Consider the following 24,686-nt stretch of genomic DNA (forward strand, 5'->3'; position numbering starts at 1 on the left):
TCAGTAAAACTAGTACAATATATAAACTAGAGGGAGGTAATCAGTAAAACTAGTACAATATATGAACTAGAGGGAGGTAATCAGATAAAACTAGTACAATATATAAACTAGAGGGAGGGAATCAGATAAAACTAGTACATTATATAAACTAGAGGGAAGTAATCTGATAAAGCTAGTACAATATATAAACTAGATGCAGGTAATCAGATAAAACTAGAACAATATATAAACTAGAGGGAGGTAATCAGATAAAACTAGTACAATATATAAACTAGAGGGAAGTAATCTGATAAAACTAGTACAATATATAAACTAGAGGGAGGTAATCAGATAAAACTAATACAATATATAAACTAGAGGGAGGTAATCAGATAAAACAGAAGATTGACACATGCAGTTTGTTCCAATAGGATTTCCTACAGTCTGCTGAAAAAAAACTTACCACCGAACTCAACAAAGATAATGTCAATTATTCATATTGCATTTTGGCCTTTGATAGGCTTTTCACAAAATATCTGAAACAAAACCAAACAATTTTCAGCCACATATTTATATGGGAGTGTAAAGGTAGAAAATAACAAAGTTTTGACAAAAGAAACATTTTAAGAAGAGGAAATGTAAGATTTATCAAAAAGATCTTTTGAGTTCTCCACATAATTCCACTTTTTGAGTGTACAGTGTCACAACACGACTGTAACCCTGGTTCAATGGTACTGGGAATGGTAGTGAGAAGTTTGTATAATGGCTCGACTGATCAATCAGAAGATCCAGCGATAAAACTGCTTATAAGGATTCTTGTCAAGTTTCTAAATCCAATACAGTCGAGATACGAAGACGAAAGCGCCTATTTAAAATCTAAGTTAATCGCAAAGACTTCTGAATCCAATTTAATTTGATCATATGTATACTTTGAAACACATGTAGGCAAACCGGTTATGCCGTATTAACAAAAATACCCCTCTCACTTTTTACATAACACGCATGATGAAAACTAATGTCAGTTTCTAGTCATGATGTTATCCTGATATGAGATGCGGTGTGATTTATTCTTTTTCATGTTTGTGAATGTGTGCAAATAAATGAAAACAAGAAAATGAAAATAAATGATAAAGGACAAATTTAAGAACTCCTACAACAACACTAAAAGCCGGACATCTTGCGTTTTAGTATTTCGTATATTACCACGCAAAAACCAAAGTTATGATGTCCACCCGACTCTTGTTATCTTACGATGTGCAACATTACATTAGAGGGAACCCCCTGAGGAGCTCTTACATTGGCTAATGGCATATCAGGCTATGCTAACCCGTACAAAACATCAGAGACCATAATAGATTGTGTACATGTGTACTTCATCAGGTGTTTCACCTTTAATGATAACTCCTACCACAACCAGCGATATATAGGACACTCTGAAAGTGAAGTCTCGTTCATAGTTTTTTTCCAGTGAAACAACAACTTTACCATGTCAATGTGTTGTCTGCGCACGTTTGTACGATTTGATAAATATTCATAGAATTATTCTTAGATGTGATCTGTATCACCCATAGGCTGCTTTTATATGTTACGTCTCTACAGCAGACGAACTACACTAAACCATGGATAAAGAGAAAGTGGAGACTTTGGCGTGTAAATCTGCATTGTATTATTACGGGAAGGCGTGCAACTATGATGAGGTAATATATATATAAACAGGTACATGCTCTGATACCTCTGAAGAATTCATTATACATCAACCCAATACAAAGCAGTTAGCGCCTGATAAGGCACGTCCTGCGATTTCCTCAAAATTGAATTGATTAATGTATATGTTAGTTGTATTGATTGTCTGTGTACTTATATCAATTTAGAGTGGCTTATTCTAGCTAGATAGGGCGCTATATCAAATGTTGTATATTATAATTTTATCATTATTTAACTAGACACCTTTGTAAAGTATATCATTATGAAAGAATACAGTAGTCCAATTATTCCGTCTCTGCGTATTGCAGAATTATCTTCTCTTGTGAGTAGGTATTGATTGTTACGTCATTGGTTTGTGTGAGAAAAGTACGTCGTTCTCTCAAAAATTGATGACGTTACTCTCACAAACAAATGACGTAACAATCAATACCTGCTCACAAGAGCAGATAACTCTGCAATACAAAAAGACGGAATAACAATTTGTTAGCATATCATGATAACACGCCACAAAGCCGCGAACGTGTTAGACGTACACATTTCGGTTTGGGATCCTTTCCCCTTCAGGAGTCGGAAGCATTGGGCTATAAAGGACCATCTACTGCAGCAAGGGCTTTGGCCCGGATATTCCAAAATGATAGGAAGAACAGGGTCATTCTAGATATCGGAGGAGGGACTGGTTTAGTTGGAGAAGAGGTTTGTTTTCATTTTGTATGTCACAATAACATGTATTTATTATATTTCCTTGACATGTGTACATATTTCCTTGTGAAGTTAATGCGGAAAGAATATATTGCAAAGTTATGAGTATTTTTTACCCTCTCAATATACAGTATAAGCACTGTTGAGACACTATTCTGAGTTTATAGACAATATTAACCTTACTAGTTCATGGATACATCCTATATGTTGTTCTCAGAATTGTCATTTGATTCACCTTTCTATCAAACCTACATACATTATTCATTAATTTTATCTTTTGAATGCCATTGCTACTGCGTTCAAAGTTAAAGAAGGAAGGATTTGAGATAATGGATATTTTGGATTCATCTGACAAGATGCTGGACATTGCACGACAGAGGTGTATTTATGGAAATGTGATCACAGATACATGATATGCTATGAGTGTTATACAATTCCTGCTGACCAATGCTTTTGTTTTACTTGTCAAGGCCAAAATAAACGCTTAGAATCCCAGAATCCCAACCTATTAACCATAAACGTGTTGTTTTTAGCCCGGGAAAATCACATTCCAACGTTGTCTCTTAAGTCCCAGTCTCTAGGGCAGAACATGGGAACGGTTAGGATATTCACCTTAACCATGTGTATATATAAAACATTGCTTGGCACGAAGAGAAAATTCAGTAAATGCTACCAGGATCGGTTCCAGATACCCTCCTTATTTTAGTATAAACAAATGTTTTTTTGGCGCTTGGCCAAAAATATGTTTTTGGCTTTTTAAGTCTACTCCTCTTGGGCAATTCATAACATTTCAACCAAATGTCAATGAAGTATCCTTGGTAGTATTGAAGGAAATGTTATATACAAATGTAAACGACGAAATCTGAGAAGCAAAGTCAAAGGTGGGGAAATGTTTACAATACTGTTTTACGGATAACTTTTGACAAGGATTGCTTAATTATAGAGGTCATCCTATTATGTATCTTTAATATAGTATGATGCTGTCCTTGTTGTTGGTATTACATCCGAATACGTTTGTATATCAAATAGTTACGATGCTGTCTTAGGTGTCGGTTTTATTTCATCCTATTACGTTTGTATGTTGCAGATAGTTACGATGCTGTCCTAGGTGTCAGCATCATCTGTTCTTTGCAGCCTGGTTTCATGTGTTCTGACATTAAAGAAATGATAAGACTCGCTAAACCAGGTACGCTTTTAGTTTGATCAAAACTTGAATATTTCAGTTAATGTATATTTCTTTTTAAAATTCATGCTTCTTCTGAAGTTATGAAGTTCAATTGTACTGGCGATTCTGTTAATCCTGATAGAGAACAACAAAGAGGAAATAAAAAACTTAATCAAAGGCGATATCGACAAAACAGACTGAAGATAATTAAACCATGGTAAACTATTCTTAATAATTATAAGACAAAGCATATGAAAAATATAGGAAGTCTTTATCATGTGTTTCCATCAACGCCGCCATAGCTTTTAGTTGGTATTTCTAGATTTCTAGATATAACGGTAGTTAGAAATTGAATTTAGGTGAAATTTCTACTTGACTTAGGCAATATGTGTATATAAATGACAAGGTATTAGGAGTGTCATTTAAAATGAGTTCGCAGTTCTTTGTGAAATAAGTTTTCTTTAAATGATCATTCCAGGTGGAATAATTCTGATGATATTGAGGACAGAGACTTTGTACTACCACTTCTTCAAGGATAAACTGATACCATTCTTTGACGAGCTCCAGTCGGAAGAAAAGTGGAAACAGCTAGAGCGGTCCCAATTTAAATATATGTATGGCGTAGAGGGGCAGCTGTTTGTTTATCAAAAGCTGTAAAATATTAATACTTACACAATGGAAAGACTTGTATTCTGCATTGCAAAAAAACAAATAAAAACGAATATGTTTTAGACAATACATTTATATAGAACAATGCCATTGTATTACTTGTAATGCAATAAAACAGTTAACGGCATCCCTTTATCTGATGGTGGTATGTATTCATTTCAAAAGTATCCATATTTAATTAATAAATACTTTGAAGCACCTGCTTAACGTTTGAACATTTTTATTGTATTTAATTTTTATTACAACTCATACGTGATATTGCCTGCAAGTACGTCAAGTGATTGACCGATGAAAGCTGTCGCTACATCAGACAGATCTACTAGTATCCTTCTACACGCCTGTACCTTAATTATTGCTATGACTTTCTAGTCTTGGACAATTGACTGGTGTACACTCCTCCGAGAGTTTTGTTATTTATTCCAACTCATATAATACCTGATTGTTGGTTAGCATATTCCTTTCATTGTATATCTTATATAAAGCTCATAATGATTTAGAAATAAGTCAATCAAGAGATAGACACTGTTTTGTTATTATTCAGACATAAACAATCTTTTCACTTAAAAAGCCCTATCTTCCTATTTCTGGTAAGTGCAGGTTCATGTACAGGCGACTTGATACCATTGGACTGACTAGAACATGTAACAAGGCGTTGATTAATGCATCAATTAAAACATATTATACTATTGAATCATTTATTATTTACTGACAGAATAAACCCTGTCACTGAATTACATCCACCTCAATACACAAAATTGTATCCACCTTAATAAACATAATTACATCCACCTCAATACACAAAGTTGATATTACTGTTCGGCACATCATCATCACGGACCCAGTGACGATTCTAAAGGGGGATACATCTTAATAATGACCAAAAACTGATCTTAACTCATAAGTCACTAAACGGTAGGTCATGCGTCATAAAGTCATAGGCCATGTTAAAGAATCACTCGGCCACACTCTAAATATGGGGCCTAATATACTTAATCTAAATCTAAGTCGTTGCGATGGAAGAACAGGATCAGCATTAACGCCACTCTAATCTTTGTGGAGTTTAACATATAGATAGAGTAAAGAAATGTGATGTATAAACGACAGAATACACATCTTGAACCGTAAACAATGCCGGAGTCGTACTAGGTACTCGAGTAGATTTTTCCTGTTCAGTTCCTGTTCCTCGTCTTCTTCTGTATGCATGTATGTATGTATGTAGGTCACTAGCAATCTAACACGCAATGAACCAAGACCGTAAACATATACCTCATCTCTTTTACAGCGTGTCTGATCAACTTAATGTGATCTTTATCTGGAAAATAAAACATCATGTTCCCCTCATACACTCGTGAGTTTCCTTGGTTCCATTTCTCTTATTCGAAGCTGCTCTAGAATAATTAGCAAGATGCACCACACCTTAACTTTGAGTGAAGCAAACGACAACTATAGTGGGAAAGCCTGCTCATCTTCATTATTGTGTTATTCTGTTTTGGTTTAATATAGTCCCTGTAAACAGAAAAATACAAAAGCCGAAAATCAGATGCTAACAAAAAGCAAGTGCAGTTTTATTCACAACTATACCATGTATATCTCCTTTTTATGGCCTCAGTGATGTATCTATTTGTGCGACATCAAAGGACTGTCTACCCACATATCTACATATAAAATATTTGAATATTAAATAGTCAAAGAGATCTTTTTGTTTGTTTAGATCGTTATCTTTCTGTAATTGGAAAGCTCGCACGTATGGGAGGCGTCCACGTGTCACTTAAACACTTAAAGGCAAAGCAGAAGATTCGACATTGTACTATACGTCGTACTTTTAGTTATACGAGGCGAGCAAAACGAAATCATGGATGTAAACAAAGAGGACGACTCGCCTTATTATGATGGATGGGCGAACATCTATGACAAGGTAAAGTATAGGGAATATTGTGGTGAGAATCACAAAACAAGGATCAGGTAGTGGTACTTTAAGGTCATTTGTTACTGGCTGGTTGGTCGACAGGAACGACATCGTAGGAGCACGTTATTAGAGTATTTCTATTCATACTCCGAACAACATAATGTTAGTTCACAAAGACTGTCTTGATTTTTAATACTGTGTGTGTCTAAAAATAAGTTTTCTTAGAAAAGCTTAAGTCTAATACAAAAATAAAATATTTGAGCATTATCATTTGGTATGAACAGCAACTATATTGTAGCTGTTTTCTTGAGCACTAATTTGTCAACACGTAAACATAATAGTTCTGTAACAATAAAACAATAAAACAATAAAAACACAAATAAGCTAGCACTATTTGCTTCCACTTATGATCAATGTATATTTTACATTTAGTTGTCATATGCAGCAGTTGTATAGTCGGATTTCCTCCATAGCAAATTAGTACAAACCTTAATGGATATCAGAGTTTGTCAGATAGCTAGAATTAATACAGTCATTTAAAGATGAACAAGTTATTGTTTTCTTAGTACAGACGTTAATTCTATGTTATCTTCAGTGTAGTACTTATGCAGTTTACATAATTTTTATATGAAGTGTATTATGCTATTATATCCCATTTGACACGATGACCTGCTATTCCATTTTAATTTCATATCTCTTCCCGCAATTCTTGTTACCCATGCACAAAGGTTAGTCACGAATACCTATGATTGTAAAACTAAAGAACCGGAAAGGTTTATTTTTTTTTTTGGATCATGTGATAAAAATTATTTGAAAGTTGTTCCCATTTCATCGTGCATAGACTATAAAACGACTCATTTATGATTGAAAAGTGTTTATGAATATCATATACAAGGAGAAGTCGTATGTCAAGTGTATCATGTCGGGAGAATACATGACTATCTCTCGGCTACATCAACCTGTTTCTAGTGTGTTGATAGCTAGATCTTGTAATGCATACTCATCTTTAGTTCCGCCAGGCTATTTTTCTGCCATCACATATTTAAAACAAGACGAGCCGGTTGTTCAGCATCATTAAACAAACATCACTCAAGTGTAACATAATATCAGTTTTGACATACCGTAATATATGATGCATGGTATTTTTCCACATGTCTTTGGCGAGAGTTTGTAAATGAACGAAAACAGAAACAAATTTCTTATTGTCTTTAGATAAACGTCCTCCAAGCAGGTAAGTTCATGTGAAGATGGGTGCTAAACGCAATAGTAATGAAACAATATGTGACCGAGGAAGATTTAAGAACCCCCCACAATAACATAAGATGCAAAATATCTCCTTATATCCTGGTATTTTTATGTCGCCTCACACATTGGTATAGCATCTACTTAACTCTTGCTATCTTATGATTTTGGCAACCTTTATGATTGAGTGTACCAATTACTGGACACTTTTTAAGTGAAATATTAAATGTATTTTGTACCACAAGAGCAATTTTTAAAAAGTCTGATTTTCCATAAATACATTTACTTCACTTTGTTTTGGCTGAAATTGGCAGATAACTTACAGGTAAAATATTTTAGAGTCGAAAGAGGTTCTGATTAAAATTCTTCTCAGAACTAGCATCAGTTTTGAAAAATTAGGATTCTGAAAACGATATCTAAATAAATAGCGATAGCGATAGCAATTACATATTTTAAAAATTAAATTGTCCATGTAATAATAATCAGCAGCCTAAAGATTTGGTATACGGTTAAGTTTAAAGTATCCTTAAGTGAAAACTGTATACATAACATTACTTTTTTTTTGCATTGCATGACAATTTTTGGGCCGCCTTCCAACAGATGTCCTATTTTGGGTACGCGGACGTGTGAGGGAGCTCCATGCCGACCCCACAAAGACCGTTATAGCTAATTTCCGGTACGATCGGATAATACTACAGAGTGATTATCTACATTTGTGATTTATAACATGATTGAAGAGTGCACTGTCATGAAGACAAAACGTAGACATACCTCTGTTGTATATACTTTTTTATTCCTTAAGGAGTCAAAGGCAAAAGGCTACCAAGGACCTAACGTTGCTGCTAGGGCTCTGGGCAGGATGCTTTCTGGTAACAGGAAGGAAAAAGTCATTCTCGATTTCGGAGGAGGCACTGGTTTAGTTGGAGAAGAGGTTCGCTTAATAACTGTATATGATTCATTTTTAGTATATATCTATTTCTTTCCACTTTATAGAGTTTTAATCAGCAATACATTTCTTTGTTAGAACAATATTAAGGATTAAAATAAATGGATTTCCACGCGAATTTAATATGGCAAAAATGTTGATAAGTTAAATATTCACACTAACGTTTGATTGTTGAGGCACTGTTCTGAATTACAAAGATAAACCTTTTAAACACCTACAGCATATCTAGATCCTGGTTATCTCCTATAATGAAACATCGGGAAACAACATAATTAATCTGTCTATCGAATTAATATCTATGATATTTCTGTCGAATGCCATTATTATTTCAAAGTTGAAGAAAGAAGGATTTGAGAAAATGGATATTTTGGATTCATCTGACAAGATGCTAGAATTTGCAAGACAGAGGCGAGTTTATCAGAATGTGATTACGGCGGAAGTAAAGGGACATAACTCTACGCCTCTCGCGGGAGGTAATGTACATCCACTATAAGTTTCTCATAATAAGGAATAAATAACAAGGATATATACTGTTAAGGTCGTTAATCTAACTTTTATACGTTACAAACAACACAAAAGAAAGATGTGATACTGTCCTTGGTGTCGATGTTATTACGTCCTCTTATACAGTATGTGTTACAAATAGTTACGATGTTATCTTTGTTGGTAATGTTAATAAATTCTATGTCTTTCATTTGTTACAGATAGTTACGATGCTGTCCTCGGTGTAGCTGTTTTCTGTACTGTTGGGCCAAGCTTCGCGTGTTTTGACATCAAAGAGATGATAAGACTCACTAAACCAGGTAGACTTCCAATTTAACTAAATAAGATATCTCAATGACTACAACAAAACAAACCACGCTACCGGCCTCGGAGTGCTCGAGATATCTTGTTATAAATATTCTGTTTCCTTGATTTACAATTTATCCTTTTTTTGTTGACTGTGTGGTTTATTTCTATCCAATGTCTTTCCGACCACGACGTCAAATTGATTGCTTGTTTTAACACCGTTTCGAAATTGACAGTTATGTGATTTTTTTATTGGACTTTAAAACTATGTGGTATTGATGTTTAGGAAATGTAATTATATAACATATTTATAAATACATTTGACTGTCGTTTTGTTTCACTGTCCTTTCCAGGTGGAATACTCCTGGTCATACTGCGGACAGAGACCCTGTACTCCCACTTGTTCAGGGACAAACTGTTACCATTGTTTGAACATCTACAGTCGGAAGGAACGTGGAAACAGCTAGAGCGGTCTCAGTTTAAATATATGTATGGCGTTGAGGGACAGTTATTTGTTTATCAAATATTATAAAGTGTTCCAAAACAATATTTCAACATGAGACAGTGATTTAGTATTTTTTTGTGAAATAATATAATAACTATTCTGTTAACATTATTTTACGTCGGTGTAATGACCGACATATAAAACGTTTGTCAATGTCTAATCCTGTTACATCATACACATCGAAATGTTTGCCAACCATTGCAAAAAATAAATAACTAAAAGACCCAGGGTGTTGGTATTTAGCTGGTGACATACTTGGATAAAGGGCTACACAGTTTGTTCAAACAAATGACCTTAACCTTCTTTCAAGGATACATGGGTCAAATGTAAATTTTGATAGTCAACACTCGGGTGTAAATACCCGTTGGTATGTTTTTGGGGATGGGTTGATGACAGCTGTTGCTATACTGGTACCATAGGTGAAATATTGGATGGACAGATCCTTCTCCATATGTACCGTTGTTTAATGCCATATGTTTAGTCTTAAATAATTGATGAACTTATCATTCTTTCAGTGTATCGTTTTTTATTTTAACCTATTTATATATCTGATTGATGTTTTGATATATAACGGTGTACACTTTAAGGGTTTCCTGTTTAGCGTTTGCTCTTTTTCCTTTCTTCCAAATCCCTGCATTCTTTCCTCGTATGCGTTCTCGTAATATGTTTGCATTTTGTTCATGGTATATCTCATCGCTATTATAAACTTCGTCTGTCTATGTTTGGTTTCTATTTATTAAAGGTGATTTCCAGCGTTTGATAGAAATGTATTGGTAAAAAACACGTGTTACTCTTATTGATAAGCTGATATCTGTATTTCGACTTGACGGTCAATTAATCGGACGTATGTTGTGACCAGTCTTTTGCATTGAATTAGTAACAGCTTAGATATTATACCAATTCTGAAACAAAGCTTATCAAAATTGTAGTCTCATTCATTACGGTACTTCGATATTAATGCAATAAGACTTTTTAACCTTTCTTTCTCTACATGACACTAACGTATCAAAACATTCCCTAAAAGAGGAGGGAATGTTTGAATTTGTTCTCGAAACATCTTCCATATGTTACAGTATATGATCTCATTAAACCTTAATAAGTTCTGATCTGTTCAGATAAGTATTGATCCTGGTTTAATTGTGTTATTGTAAATATTGATATAATATTGATTTAAGGAGCCTTGGCCCTATGTATTACACCGTTTCAGTCATAATTTCGTGCTGTCATTTTCGTATGTTGTATTGACCATTTTAACGCCATTTCATTATAAGAATGCGTAAATTTTCCAAAATTTATATTTCCATATTGTTACATAGTTTCAACTGATTCTGATATTAAATCGTGATAGGGTGGAGTCCCCTTAAGAGACAATGCATATAGTAATCTCCCCATCAGAGCACAGAGCAATTTGCCTCGGATCTGTCTCAAATATTTTCTATTAGAAACCATGCTCATTACAAATGATTTATTGTTTCATTACTTCTGCACAAGAATATTCACTTTGAACACGTTGTATGCCAAAGCAACGATCATTACTGCAGGAGGTGAAGTTTTATGTATATGTATGACTGCATGTGAATGATAGTGATCTATATTTTCAAAGTTCACTCAATTTAAAACCTCAAGAGATGTTAAAAGTATTATGGATGTGGATTTCGTTATGACGTAAAAGAAGTCATTTGCGGTCGTAAACAAATTTATTGTGATTTTATCATATAGACGTCAATATACGATTGGCAATTTGTACGGTCACTTCCTAGCCTGGTTTCCAACAAAGAGGTGACACGAAACTTGTTCGATGTCGATGAGATGGCTGGTGACATACATAATTGCATGGTATATAACATTTACCACATATTACGGAGAAAAAGTTCTACTCGTCGTTAGCTAATATTTCTAAGCGTATAAAGATCTGAGCAGCAGCTTTCTGTGATATTACTTCTATAAGTCCAGGGAAAAGGACATTGCTCATCCAGTTGTTTGATGAATTCTACTACGTCCATTAATTGTAGATATGCCTGGATTTCACCCAGAGTATGTATTTCACTTCTAGTATTTGAAACATTGAGCTCATTCTATGGATGGTAGAATTCCACGTGATGTATCACTTAGGCTCTTGACTAAAGCCGCAATGTCGTTTCATTGTATACTTTGTATGTATATAGTGGGTGGGTGATTCATCTAAAGTCCTCTAAATTATTCAAAGAATTCCGGTTTCATTAACGACCACTGTGACCAGATATAAGAGTATGCATTTACTCGGTTATTTTGATTGTTTATGGAGAACACATTCACAGACCATTATGTTAGTATTTCCACATTGTTGAAATGATGATTCACTGTTGTCCGCGACTTCCTAGGCATGGACTTCTCCCAGACTGAGACTTCTCCCAGACTGTCTCCCAGACTGAGACTTCTCCCAGACTGAGACTTATCCAAGACTGTTCAAGAGCATATGACCGTCTCGTTGGTTCTATGAAAAACTCTACCACATCAGCTTCTGCAGACATCACAACTCACTTCTCTCGAACACGTTGATGTCCTTAATTCAAATCCCATACAATACTTGAAGCATTGTATTTTTCTCAGACGAATTTCTTTCTAAAGTCAATGGCTTTATGCAAAAACTGCGACATCTATTCAAGGTATATCCACACATTGTGAAAGAGACAAGAGTTGTCTACCTTTCCATTAGTGCTATTGAACATGTGTGGATTGAGTGGAAAATTGTATAATCCTTTTTCATGACAGACCTGTTTTTCTGAGTTGGAGCTGTTAAAACATAGCGAGGAGAGGGGTAATTTGCATAGTAACATGAAAATGCATCCGTAGGCAAGATCTCCTGATGTTGAAAGACAGTTAAACAATCGGTAAACATCTAGGTAAGTGTTGAAATATGCCTTGCAAATCTATGTCAAGTCCAAGAAATGTCTCGTCCTCAAAGTTGTAATCATGGTAGGGCATGGATATCACAAGGCACGCGAAAGTATTCTAAAATAACTTCATTTGTTTTTCCTACATGGAAAAGGAGATGTCCTTATGAGTAAGCAGTTATACAATTTACGAAGAGTCGGAACCTGGTGTCAAAGGGCAAGACAACAGTAGGGTGATGAGGAAAGAAATAGGTCATATCAGTATATCACGACATCGAAGGGTTATCATAATTATTTGTTAATTGGATAACACACATCTAAATTCAGGCACCAATAGTACATACATTAATAATATGTAATCTATTAGCCGACTACCGTGATATTCACAGAATACACAAATAAGATATCATATGCGTATATGTGGTATACGTTCATCTGGTGCAGCCACGACTTTGGAGGAATATTATCATTCTGGATATTGTAGAGGTTAGCGCATAGATTGAAGGTATTATCAATAGTGATCCTGATTTTTGACCTTGCTACCCGTTTTGTCCACCTTTTACATTAGTATAGTCAAACTACGATGACCAATTGTTTTTATCTCTAAATAACATTTTGAGTCAAGTCAATAATAAAAAGCTGGAGTAGTCTGAGAACTGGAGAAATGCAAAGGAGTTGGGAAGGTGACAATACCTTTTGTACCGTGTATTGCTCGTGTTGTTTTGTTTTTATCCACTTCAATTTTCACCATCACCCACGCTGGTTGTATCTGTCTCACTGTTGTTTTGGCGACTTTCGCATCTCTCGTTCGGTATTCGTTTTCCAAAATATCAATAATGATAATGATAGAGGGTAGAATACTCCAAGTAAATAGAAACGTAAGGATGATACATAAAGGAGTTTATTTTGCTTTTGCGGCTACACTACAGGTTACGGACAACCCATCTCAGTATATTACAATGAAAAATATTATAATCATTCGTTTGTACATTCACATTTGTTAATAATAGTTTATCGATGGTTCCCAGCGATGTTTCTATATTATGATGTTACTTTGATTAGACGTAGACGCATAACACGCTCACCCTTCCGAACCACCTGGTCTTATTCCCTTTATAATTTGTTCTTGTTAGTTGAATACAGTAATAGCCACTATATCATAAGGGACTATATCAATTACCTGTTGACATATTGTTCATATTGAGCCCAAGTTTTATCGATTATAAGTTTGCATTATGGTTTTGTTGGTACTTTGGTATTCTCTTGTTGTTTTTATTGTAAAGCGTTACGGTCACTTCCAAACACTAGTGAAAAACTAAATCTGAAGAAGAAGTTTTAGAATGTAAAACTGGTTTTAATATGGCTACACTTAGTCCAAATCACATCAGAGTATTTATACGATCTTACTTGATTGTAATGTCTGCAAATGTTATATAATCACTAAAAACTAAATACAAAATATCGACATAATTAAAAGTTTTGTCGAGATATTTATAGATAATGTCGATAAGGCTTATGTCGAAATCTTCAAAAAATTGTGTCGACATACGAATCTTTTTCCATTAGTTCTTGTTCTTCAAAGGAAATAGAAAAAAATACCATATCATAGGTGCAGGTTATAATATTTTACATTTTTCGATAAACAAACAACTGTCCCTCAACGCCATGCATGTATTTAAATTGAGACCGTTCCAGTTGTTCCCATACTCCGTCTGACTGCAGCTTGTCAAATAATGGTAACAGTTTGTCCCGGTATAAGTTGGAATACAGGGTCTCTGTCCGTAGTGTCATAATAATAATTCCACCTGTAGAAAAAACCATCGAAGTGTCAGAAGCATATTGAAATGAAAAAAAAAAAGATTTGCTAACCATACCGCTATAATATATTTTGTGATTAACATTGTATAACAAACATTAATTTTCTAAATGAAATTACGATGGAGTTGTCGGGAGAAATATCATATCATTTCGTCTTCAGTAAATAAAATCAAAGTATAGTGTTACTTGTACCTGGTTTAGTGACTCTTATCATTTCCCTGATGTCAGAACATGTAAAACCGACATTCCCTATAAAGAATATGACACCTACACCTAGGACCGCATCAAAGCTATCTGAAATATACAAACGGAACAGTATGTAATAACTCAGACAACAAGGACAGCATCGTAACTATCTATAACATACAAACGTGATAGGATGTAATAACACAGACAACAAGGACAGCATCGTAACTATCTGTAACATACAAACGTTATAGGATGTAATAACACTGACAACAAGGACATCATTGTAACTATCTGTAACATACAAACGTGATAGGATGTAATTACACTGACAACAAGGACAGCATCGTAAATATCTGTTACATACACACGTTATAGAATGTAATAACACTGCCAACAAGGACAGTATCGTAACTATCTGTAACATACAAACGTGATAGGATGTAATAACACACACAACAAGGACAGCATCGTTTACTATCTGTTACATACAAACGTTATAGGATGTAATAACACAGACAACAACGACAGCATTGTAACTATCTATAACATACAAACGTTAAAGGATGTAATAACACTGACAACAAGGACAGCATCGTAACTATCTATAACATACAAACGTTATAGGATGTAATAACACTGACAACAAGGACAACATTGTAACTATCTGTAACATACAAACGTTATAGGATGTAATAACACAGACAACAAGGACAGCATCGTAACTATCTGTAACATACAAACATTATAGGATGTAATAACACAGTCAACAACGAAATCATCGTAACTATCAATAACATACAAACGTGATAGGATGTAATAACACTGACAACAAGGACATCATCATAACTATCTGTTACATACAAACGTTAAAGGATGTAATAACACAGACAACAAGTACAGCATCGTAACTATCTATAACATACAAACGTGATTGGATGTAATAACAAAGTCAACAAGGACAGCATTGTAACTATCTTTAACATACAAACGTTATAGAATGCAATAACACAGACAACAAGGACAGCATCGTAACTATCTGTAGCATACAAACGTGATAGAATGTAATAACACAGACAACAAGGACAGCATTGTAACTATCTATAACATACAAACGTTATAGGATGGTATAACACAGACAACAAGGACAGCTATGTAACTATCTATAACATACAAACGTGATAGGATGTAATTACACAGACAACAAGGACAGCATTGTAACTATCTATAACATACAAACGTTATAGGATGTAATAACACTGACAACAAGGACAGCATCGTAACTATCTGTTACATACAAACGTTATCGGATGTAATAACACTCACAAAAAGGACATCATTGTAACTATCTGTAACAAACACACGTTATAGAATGTAATAACACAGACAACAAGGACAGCATTGTAACTATATATAACATACAAACGTGATAGGATGTAATAACACTGACAACAAGGACAGCATCGTAACTATCTGTTACATACAAACGTTAAAGGATGGAATAACACAGACAACAAGGACAGCATCGTAACTATCTATAAAATACAAACGTTATAGAATGTTATAACACAGACAACAAGGACAGCATCGTAACTATCTGTAACATACACACGTTATAGGATGTAATTACACTGACAACAAGGACAGCATCGTAACTATCTATAACATATAAACGGTATTACATTAAAACAGTTACAACATATATCACAGCGACAACAAACAGTTACAATATATATCACAGCGTCAACAAACAGTTACAATATATATCACAGCGTCCACAAACAGTTATAATATATATTACAGCGTCAACAAACAGTTAAAACATATATCACAGCGTCAACAAACAGTTACAATATATATCACAGCGTCAACAAACAGTTACAATATACATGTATTACAATATATGTTACAGCGTCAACAAACAGTTACAACATATATCACAGTGACAACAAACAGTTACAATATATAGCACAGCGTCAACAAACAGTTACAATATACACGTATTACAATATATGTTACAGCGTCAACAAACAGTTACAACATATATTACAGCGTCAAAAAACAGTTACAATATACACGTATTACAATATATGTTACAGCGTCAACAAACAGTTACAATATATATCACAGCGTCAACAAACCGTTATAATATATATTACAGCGTCAAGAAACAGTTACAACATATATCACAGCGTCAACAAACAGTTACAATATATATCACAGCGACAACAAACAGTTAAAACATATATCACAGCGTCAACAAACAATTACAATATATATCACAGCGACAACAAACAGTTACAACATATATCACAGCGTCAACAAACTGTTACAACATATATCACAGCGTCAACAAACTGTTGCAGTATATATCACAGCGTCAACAAACCGTTATAATATATATTACAGCGTCAACAAACAGTTACAACATATATCACAGCGTCGACAAACAGTTACAACATATATAACAGCGACAACAAACATGATCAAATATACATTATGTTCAACAGGTGCATACAGATACGACAGCGATAACACATAAGGACAAACAGTGACGACACAAAATCGAATATGACATAAAGTCAATTCAAACAGCAACCATGGGAAGTAGAGAAATACGAAGTAGGCGAATACAATAGCCATTGGAGGATTCATGTTTCATGACCCAAATGTGTTGCTCATTATGATCATATCTGCTGAATCTAGAAAACTAGTACCATCACAATATAACAAAAAACTACTTAACACGGTATAATATGTTGATTATGATTATGATTTAACAGCAAATCATGATTTAACAGCAAATCATGATTTAACAGCAAATTAGCTAGGACTTTTATCTTTGTCTATCATATAGAAGAAATTATTCATTATATTTTAGATATCTGGTTATCTGTATCTATAATGTAACATTATTATATATTATCAATGTGATGCGACACATCAGTACTTGGGCCTAAGCGACCCCAATTAAAGCCTCTTTCTGAATACCCAGCGCACATGATTTGTCGTCTGTAAAGCACCGATGTAACATGGTGTCAGATAATGCGAATTACGCCCATTTATGTTAAATTTCAAATCGAAAACGGAGGAAAGTACCATATGTGTTCATCCTGTAATGTTGTAACCCACGATCTATACATTTATCGGAAAACTGAACATTAATAGGACTCAAGTGTATGCCGCGGGAAAAACAAAATGGCGACCGATGTAAATTGTGAACAGCTCAGGATGGATTGGGACGCAAAAGACATGTATCAAGAGTTTCAACGGTTCAAACAACATGTCAACTTCACATTTAAAGGACCGCTGACACAAGCAGCAGACAAAGATCGTGCTGGCTGGCTGGGTATGTGGATTGGGCAAGCCGGTCGGGAGGTGTACAAACACTGAAATGGGCCGAGGGCGAAGTGGACGACCCCGTGAAAATGCTCGACAAACTTAACGAATATGTGCAACCAAGAATACATAAAAGAGTTGCTAGATACAGAGCACAACAATGTAAACAAAACGAAGGTGCGTCGTTCGACAATTGTGTTAAAGACCTCAAATTGGTGATCTTGGACTGTGAATATGGCGACTAAGATGACATTTTGGTTGATCTAATTGTAAATGGAATCAGGCACGCTAAGATCCAGGAAAGACTTCTAGATCGTGGTCAAGAATTGACATTAGCGAAGGCTATTAAAATATGCCTCAGATACGAAATGTCACAAAATCAAAATCAGCTAAAGGTAATGAAAGGAGAAGAAATATTAGGGAGAAAAAACAAAACCCAACAGCTCGTCGGCATACAGAAAAAAAACACCTTCCAACAGAGGCAGGGCAAACCTGATAAAAGGGTTACCAACACATGTGGCAAGTGCGGTATAGCCCATGACAGGGATAGCTGTCCAGCGAAGGGTACCAAATGTTTGTATTGCCATAAAAACTGACCATTGGTCAAAAATGTGTAGAAAACGCCTCCGAAAGTTGAACAGTATACAAGACGACAAAAAAACGGAATGCTACGAGTATGATGATGATTTTTTACACATATACTCGACTAGTGACGTGTCGCGAATAGCCGATTCAGACAAGTGGGTATGCGAACTTAAAGTGCGGGACAAGCCAATAAAATTTCGCATTGATACTGGCGCAAAGTGCAGTATATTGACTCAAGACACATTTAGAAACATTGACCATGCCAAACTACGGAGGTCATGCAGGACACTCAAGTCATACAGCAACCACAAGGTAGTTCCTGTTGGTACTACGACAGTGCATATTGAGTACAAAGGGAAACAACTCTCTATAGGGTTTGAGGTTGTCAACATAGCTCAGGAGAACATTATAACGGTGATATAGCAGAGCAGCTAGGGCTACTACAACGTATCAACGTTTGTTCACTCGAAATAGAGCATGATTTTCCTGAGCTCACCAAAACGACTGGAACTCTGTCCGGATACTACAAGGTCCCGATTGACGATAATACAAAGGGAGTGGTACACGCCGTGCGGAAGTTACCAGTAGCTGTCAAGGAACGAGCCATAGAGAAACTACGTGAAATGGAAGCAGACAGGTACATTGCTAAAACTTCATTGGGTCAGGTTCATGGTCGTATCCCTTCGCAATGACAAGGTGCGTGTGTGCATAGATCCTAAAGATCTAAACAATGCGATTAAGAGAGGATCACGGATCAAATGTTGGAAGGAATCGATGGAACATTCGCGATCATTGATGATATACTTATAGCAGGTCAAGACATGGCATACCATGACAAGATACTGAAACAAGTCGTAGAACGTGCGATGAGGTACAACCTGAAGCTAAACTTCAAGAAATGCTGTATTAGGCAACCCAAAGTGGCATACATGGGTAACGTGATCACAGCTCAAGGACTATCAGCCGACCCAAGAAAAGTTGACGCTATAGTAAACATGCTTGCACCAACGGACAAGGATGGTGTACGCAGGTATTTGGGATTAGTCCAATATCTCGCCAAATACATACCTAATCTCAGTCAGGTTGATGCGCCAATACGCAGTCTTCTCAAGTCGAACATATAGTTTTCATGGGATCATGAACAAGAAACTAGCTTCCTTCCGAGAGTTGAAACGTCTGTGTAGCACTAGTCCAGTACTCGCATACTACAACGTGAACAAGCCAGTTCAGATTGAGTGTGACGCTAGTAAGGACGGGCTAGGAGCAGTGCTCCTGCGGGGAGAACACGTCATCGCATACGCCTCGCGATCTCTGACAGAAACCGAAAAACGATATGCTGAAATGCTTGAGATTGTGTACAGTGCGACTAGGTTCCATCGCTTTACATTTGGAAAGGACACTACTATATGTTCGGACCATAATCCACTGGAACAAATATTCGTGAAACCACTTCTGTCAGCTCCAATGAGGATACAAAAGATGATGATACGACTGCAAGGGTATGACCTGTCAGTACAATATCTAAAGGGTAAGGACATGCATATTTCTGATGCACTTTCCCGCGAATTTCTGCCTTCGACAAAGGAAAGTGGTCTGCCCGAGTTGGACAACCCCCAGGACATGGTGAACATGGTATCTGTGAGCGCGGAGATATACCGAGATCCAGGTCAACACTCAGAGAGAGAGATTACGGTCCTCTACAAAGTCATTATAGACGGATGGCCAGACACCAGAGGACAATGCCCTATAGAAACACGACCGTATTGGGATTCCCGTGATCAATTATCAGTTCTCGATGGAATTATATACAAGGGACTCCGGTTGGTAGTACCGCCCAGCCTCCGTCGTAACATTCTGGAACTGACTCACAAATCGCACCTTGGTATCCAGAAATGTAAACATCGTGCCCGTGAAGTTGTTTATTGGCCACAGATGAATGCTGAAATCGAGGAAAGGGTGGCTAACTGTACACAGTGTGTAGAGAATCAAAAGCACCAGAAACCTCTGAGACCGGCCAACACCCCATAACTGCCTTACAGTCACCTAGGATGTGATTTGTTCGATTTTGAGTCCAAGAAATACATTCTGTTAGTGGACTACTACTCCAAGTACATAAACGTTCTTCGTCTCGAGTCTGAAACAACCCGTGAAATCACCTGTGCTATGAAAACTCTGTTTGCCTGTCATGACATACCATTGAAAATCCGCTCGGACAATGGGCCACAGTTCACGTCATCAGAATTTAAAATATTCTGTAAGGACCTTGGGATTGAGCATGAAACTTCAAGTCCTCACTTCCAAAGCTCCAACGGTGAAGCTGAGAGAGCTATACAAACTGTCAAAAATCTGTGGAGAAAAACGAAGGAGAAACAAATGGCACTCCTCGACTACAGGACGACACCCTTAGAAGGAATCAAGTCGTCACCTTCTCAACTTTTAATGGGCAGACGACCTCGTAATAACATACCTGCGGGTAAGGAGCTGCTCAAACCAGCCAACCACAACTCTGAGGCGATTAGACAACACTTCAACACTGAGAAAGGTAAACAAAAGTTTTACTATGATAATCGCAGAGATGTCAAAGAGTTACCTCCCTTTGACATTGGCTTCAGTGTACGTATCAGCCCCCAGCCAGGTTTAAAGACATGGCGACCAGGAACAGTGACAGAACTACATAGCAAGCCACGCTCCTATGTTGTTAAATGTGACAGTCGTCTATATCGCAGGAACCGGAGACATTTCAAAACATCGACCGAAGCTGCCAATCGTAACACACACATGGACGTAGAGATAGGAGAGCCGCCAGATCTTCTGGACACCTTCAGAAAGGAGAAACAACAGGACCGACGCACAGCACAACAAGAACCGTCTGTGTTCCCACCTGGAACCCCTACTCCACCAGAAACTGTAAGTGAGAGTCCCAAATACACTCATCATACAACAAGATCAGGCAGACAGGTTAAAGCGCCGATGAAATTGGACTTGTAAACAATCAACTGTTTTAACCGGAACCTGCCTAAACCAGATTCTCTGTCATTGAACTGTGAACCTGTCTAAAGTGAATTGCAGTACACTGGACATTTCAAACTGTTACGTTATGTAGTTGAGTTCGAGACCTGCACTGTGTTTTGGGGCATAATAAACCCTGTGCAGTCTTTTAGAATAAATAGTTCTAGTCAGTTTAAACACTAGTCATGTTAAATTGTTTGTTAAAATACCATATACACTTTTGTCTAACTTCAAGTTATCACTAACGAGTTATCCAAGCTATTAATATCAAAGGACTTGAACCACAAGAACTGTGTTAAAATAATGTGTTTTATCATGGCTTAGCCTCCACTATATTTCATATTGTATCAGTTAATTATAAGTGATTTTTCAATCTCATTATAAAGAGAAGGATTTAACAGTATTATACATTATCAATGTTCTAAGCGACACATCAGTATTTGGGCCTAAACGACCCCAATAAAAGCCTCTTTCTGAATACCCAGCGAACATGGTTTGTCGTCTGTAAAGCACCGATGTAACAGTCATCACATTTAATGCAGGGAACGATTTGCGATGCATTTTTAACCTTAAACGTTTCAGACAAAAGGAATATCTGTTCGACTACATAAATAGTTTAACAGTCACAGTATCTGTATTTGATTAAAACAATCAATAAATTTATTTATAAATTTCCAAAATGATACCCGACTTTATTCACCTATATGCTAATACCACCTTAACACAAAAGTGGTATCAATTGTACAGTACCTCCCTCTAGTGGCGTAGAGTTATGTCCCTTTACTTCCGCTTTGATCACATTCCGATAAATACACCTCTGTCGTGCAATTGCCAGCATCTCATCAGCTGAATCCAAAATGTCGATTACCGCAAATCCTTCTTTCTTCAACTTTAAAAGATAATATCAATGAGATATTATAGAGCTTAGTTCGACAGAAAGGCAATGGTTCTATGACTCCTATGTCATACAATGGGATGAGAATGATTGATGAAGGACAGAACCATCTTTATCATGTAAAAGTGGGGGTATCAATAGAGAGCAGCACTCTGATTAAAAGGGCATTAGCGGTCAAATTTGATGTAAACATCGTGCATTGAGATTTTGACAGGTAAATCAGTCAGGGATGAACATGTAGATAAGAATGGTTGGCTGAATTTCCAGAGTCAGACTTGTGTGATTGAAAAAAACCACATATATTAGTTTTTATTTTGAAAGGAGAAAGCCACTTTCAATAGGTGGTTCGTACTCATGAAAAGTTAATCTACATGTTTTGTTAAAAAGGGAATGTACTAGGAGTCTTAGGGAGATATTACAGTGAGGGACAGGTAGCCTACTCCAGAAAAAGGGAATGTCACGGTCACAATGTGAAGTTAGTAAAACAATTAGTCCAGAATTAGTTGTCAAGAGCTTCACAAATATTGTTTTATATTGAAGATCAAGACAACATAACAATCACCTGCTCCTTCCAAAGTTTCACTATAGGAGAATAGTGAAACTGTTAACGTGTATAAACTTTTTTTTTTATGATCAAGAATAATGTTTCAACAATCAATTATTATCATTGATTAACACTTATAGTAAGCTATATATCTTTTTTTGCATTAATTAAAAAAAACCCGCAACAATTGCATGCAAAAATATCGTTAATATTTATACACCGGTCGCTGTAACGTTTGGTATTTAATATGAAATAAACAACCAACAAAATATTTGCGCGAAATACATAGTTTACTGTATTATTTTCTAACCTCTTCTCCAACTAAACCAGTTCCTCCTCCGATATCTAGAATTACTTTATTCTTCCTGTCATCTGTAAATATCGCGGCCAAAGCTCTAGCAGCAGTAGATGGCCCTTGATAGCCTTTTGCCTCCAACTCCTGAAGAAGAAGAAGAAAAAGAAACGTAACACCGACATGCCTGTGTTTTAATTTCATGACTGAGTGCTCTCTGAATATGCTACATTTGACATGTGTATACAGTTCTGTTATGCTACCTGAACATTTATCTCTCCTTGTGATCTTGTTTACATCAATAGTTTTCCTAAATGAAACGGAAAGTGTTTAAAAGACTACCAGTACTCTAATGGAAACTAACTGTGTTTCTCTTCGAGCTGACCTCAACTTGTCCTGTATTTATTATCTTATGAGACTGGGAATATACAAGGCTATAAAAGAAAGGAGACTAGAATCAGGGACGGGTCGGTCCCACACTTTTAAATTATTAATCATATTTTGTCACATAAATCATTTGGGGAAACAACATGAATTATTTGGTGGAATAGTAAAACAATCTCGTCAAATGAGATATAATGACAATATATAGATCATCCAGAATAAGACGTCGTCTGAACATAGAAAAAGACATTTACATTTTCGATAACTGCTTTAGTTCTGATATTCTGTGGTTTATTACATTAAGATTCTTATGAAAGAGATTACAATCAAGGTATACTACTGCTAGTTACAAACAAATACGTTTGCAATTCATTGTATGTACCATCAGACATAATTTAAAGAGAATAGCTATCAAATTATATATTAGCTTGTGAGTATGTAAATCATGAATATTACGTGTTTCACTGAGTGTTGAAGTTTGTTCTCCAACTTACCCACCAGAAAACAGTTACAGCCTCAGATATATATAACTGCTCCTTGTTTTTCATCACCTGAACACAATTTTTAAACACTTTACCTGATCATAGCTGCACGCCCTCTCATTATACAGTAACGCAGATTTACAGCTGGACACAGCCACTTTGCCTTCATCCATGGTTATTTATACTTCACAAGTCAAATTCTGTGGCAAAAGGATAAGATGTAAAGATATATTACCGAAAGGTATAAAATAGATGAATACATTCAAACGTGCGTGGATAGTATACCTCTATATGTATGGAAGCCCGGTAATGCCACAGTTAATACATATTTAAAGGATATATACAGGAAGAAATATCACAAATAATGTATAATGCAAACCTCCCTTACAAGATGAGTTGGATTTTGTTGAGACGAGGAAATCGGTTATGTCGAAAATTAGCATTACTGATATCGCGAGATGCATGAACGAGCCACTCCGTGGTTCTGGATATATGCATGGTTGCTACAGGATGTATTTTAGTTGTTTACATCCCGGAATGACAGTTTCAATGAACATTCTATATGCAAATTCCGCATCCCGCAATGCATTGAAAGAAGGTAAAGAAGTCGATTTAGACAAATGTCATTTGGTTTGAATCGACCACTTTTCCTTCATTCAGTGCATTTTGCAAAGG

The 24,686-nt window shown here is 36.0% G+C and overlaps 3 protein-coding genes across 4 annotated transcripts; 2 read left to right on the forward strand and 1 right to left on the reverse strand.

Moving 5' to 3' along the window:
* Positions 1 to 1,547: 1,547 nt before the first annotated feature.
* On the forward strand, positions 1,548 to 2,795 carry LOC110464149. Its single transcript, XM_021519217.1, has 3 exons — positions 1,548 to 1,676; positions 2,248 to 2,376; positions 2,688 to 2,795. Exons 1-3 carry the CDS (start codon positions 1,599 to 1,601, stop codon positions 2,793 to 2,795), a joined length of 315 nt encoding a protein of 104 aa, XP_021374892.1. The 5' UTR covers positions 1,548 to 1,598.
* Positions 2,796 to 5,922: 3,127 nt separating this feature from the next.
* LOC110464249 lies at positions 5,923 to 9,652 on the forward strand. Its single transcript, XM_021519359.1, has 5 exons — positions 5,923 to 6,131; positions 8,167 to 8,295; positions 8,645 to 8,783; positions 9,015 to 9,113; positions 9,453 to 9,652. The coding sequence occupies exons 1-5, from the start codon at positions 6,069 to 6,071 to the stop codon at positions 9,629 to 9,631; spliced, it is 609 nt and encodes a 202-aa protein (XP_021375034.1). The 5' UTR covers positions 5,923 to 6,068; the 3' UTR covers positions 9,632 to 9,652.
* A 3,184-nt stretch (positions 9,653 to 12,836) lies between these two features.
* On the reverse strand, positions 12,837 to 24,416 carry LOC110464707. Of its 2 annotated transcripts, XM_021520072.1 has the most exons (6): positions 24,400 to 24,416; positions 24,107 to 24,211; positions 23,164 to 23,292; positions 22,165 to 22,303; positions 14,488 to 14,589; positions 12,837 to 14,282 (listed from the first exon to the last, which is right to left on the reverse strand). In XM_021520072.1, the coding sequence occupies exons 2-6, from the start codon at positions 24,182 to 24,184 to the stop codon at positions 14,104 to 14,106; spliced, it is 627 nt and encodes a 208-aa protein (XP_021375747.1). In that variant the 5' UTR covers positions 24,185 to 24,211; positions 24,400 to 24,416; the 3' UTR covers positions 12,837 to 14,103. The 2 variants fall into 2 exon arrangements, with proteins under 2 accessions (XP_021375747.1, XP_021375740.1); XM_021520065.1 differs by lacking the exon at positions 24,400 to 24,416 and having other exon boundaries at positions 24,107 to 24,288.
* Positions 24,417 to 24,686: the final 270 nt, after the last annotated feature.

Source organism: Mizuhopecten yessoensis, unplaced genomic scaffold (assembly GCF_002113885.1).
Source record: "Mizuhopecten yessoensis strain PY_sf001 unplaced genomic scaffold, ASM211388v2 scaffold1539, whole genome shotgun sequence".
NCBI lineage: Eukaryota > Metazoa > Mollusca > Bivalvia > Pectinida > Pectinidae > Mizuhopecten > Mizuhopecten yessoensis.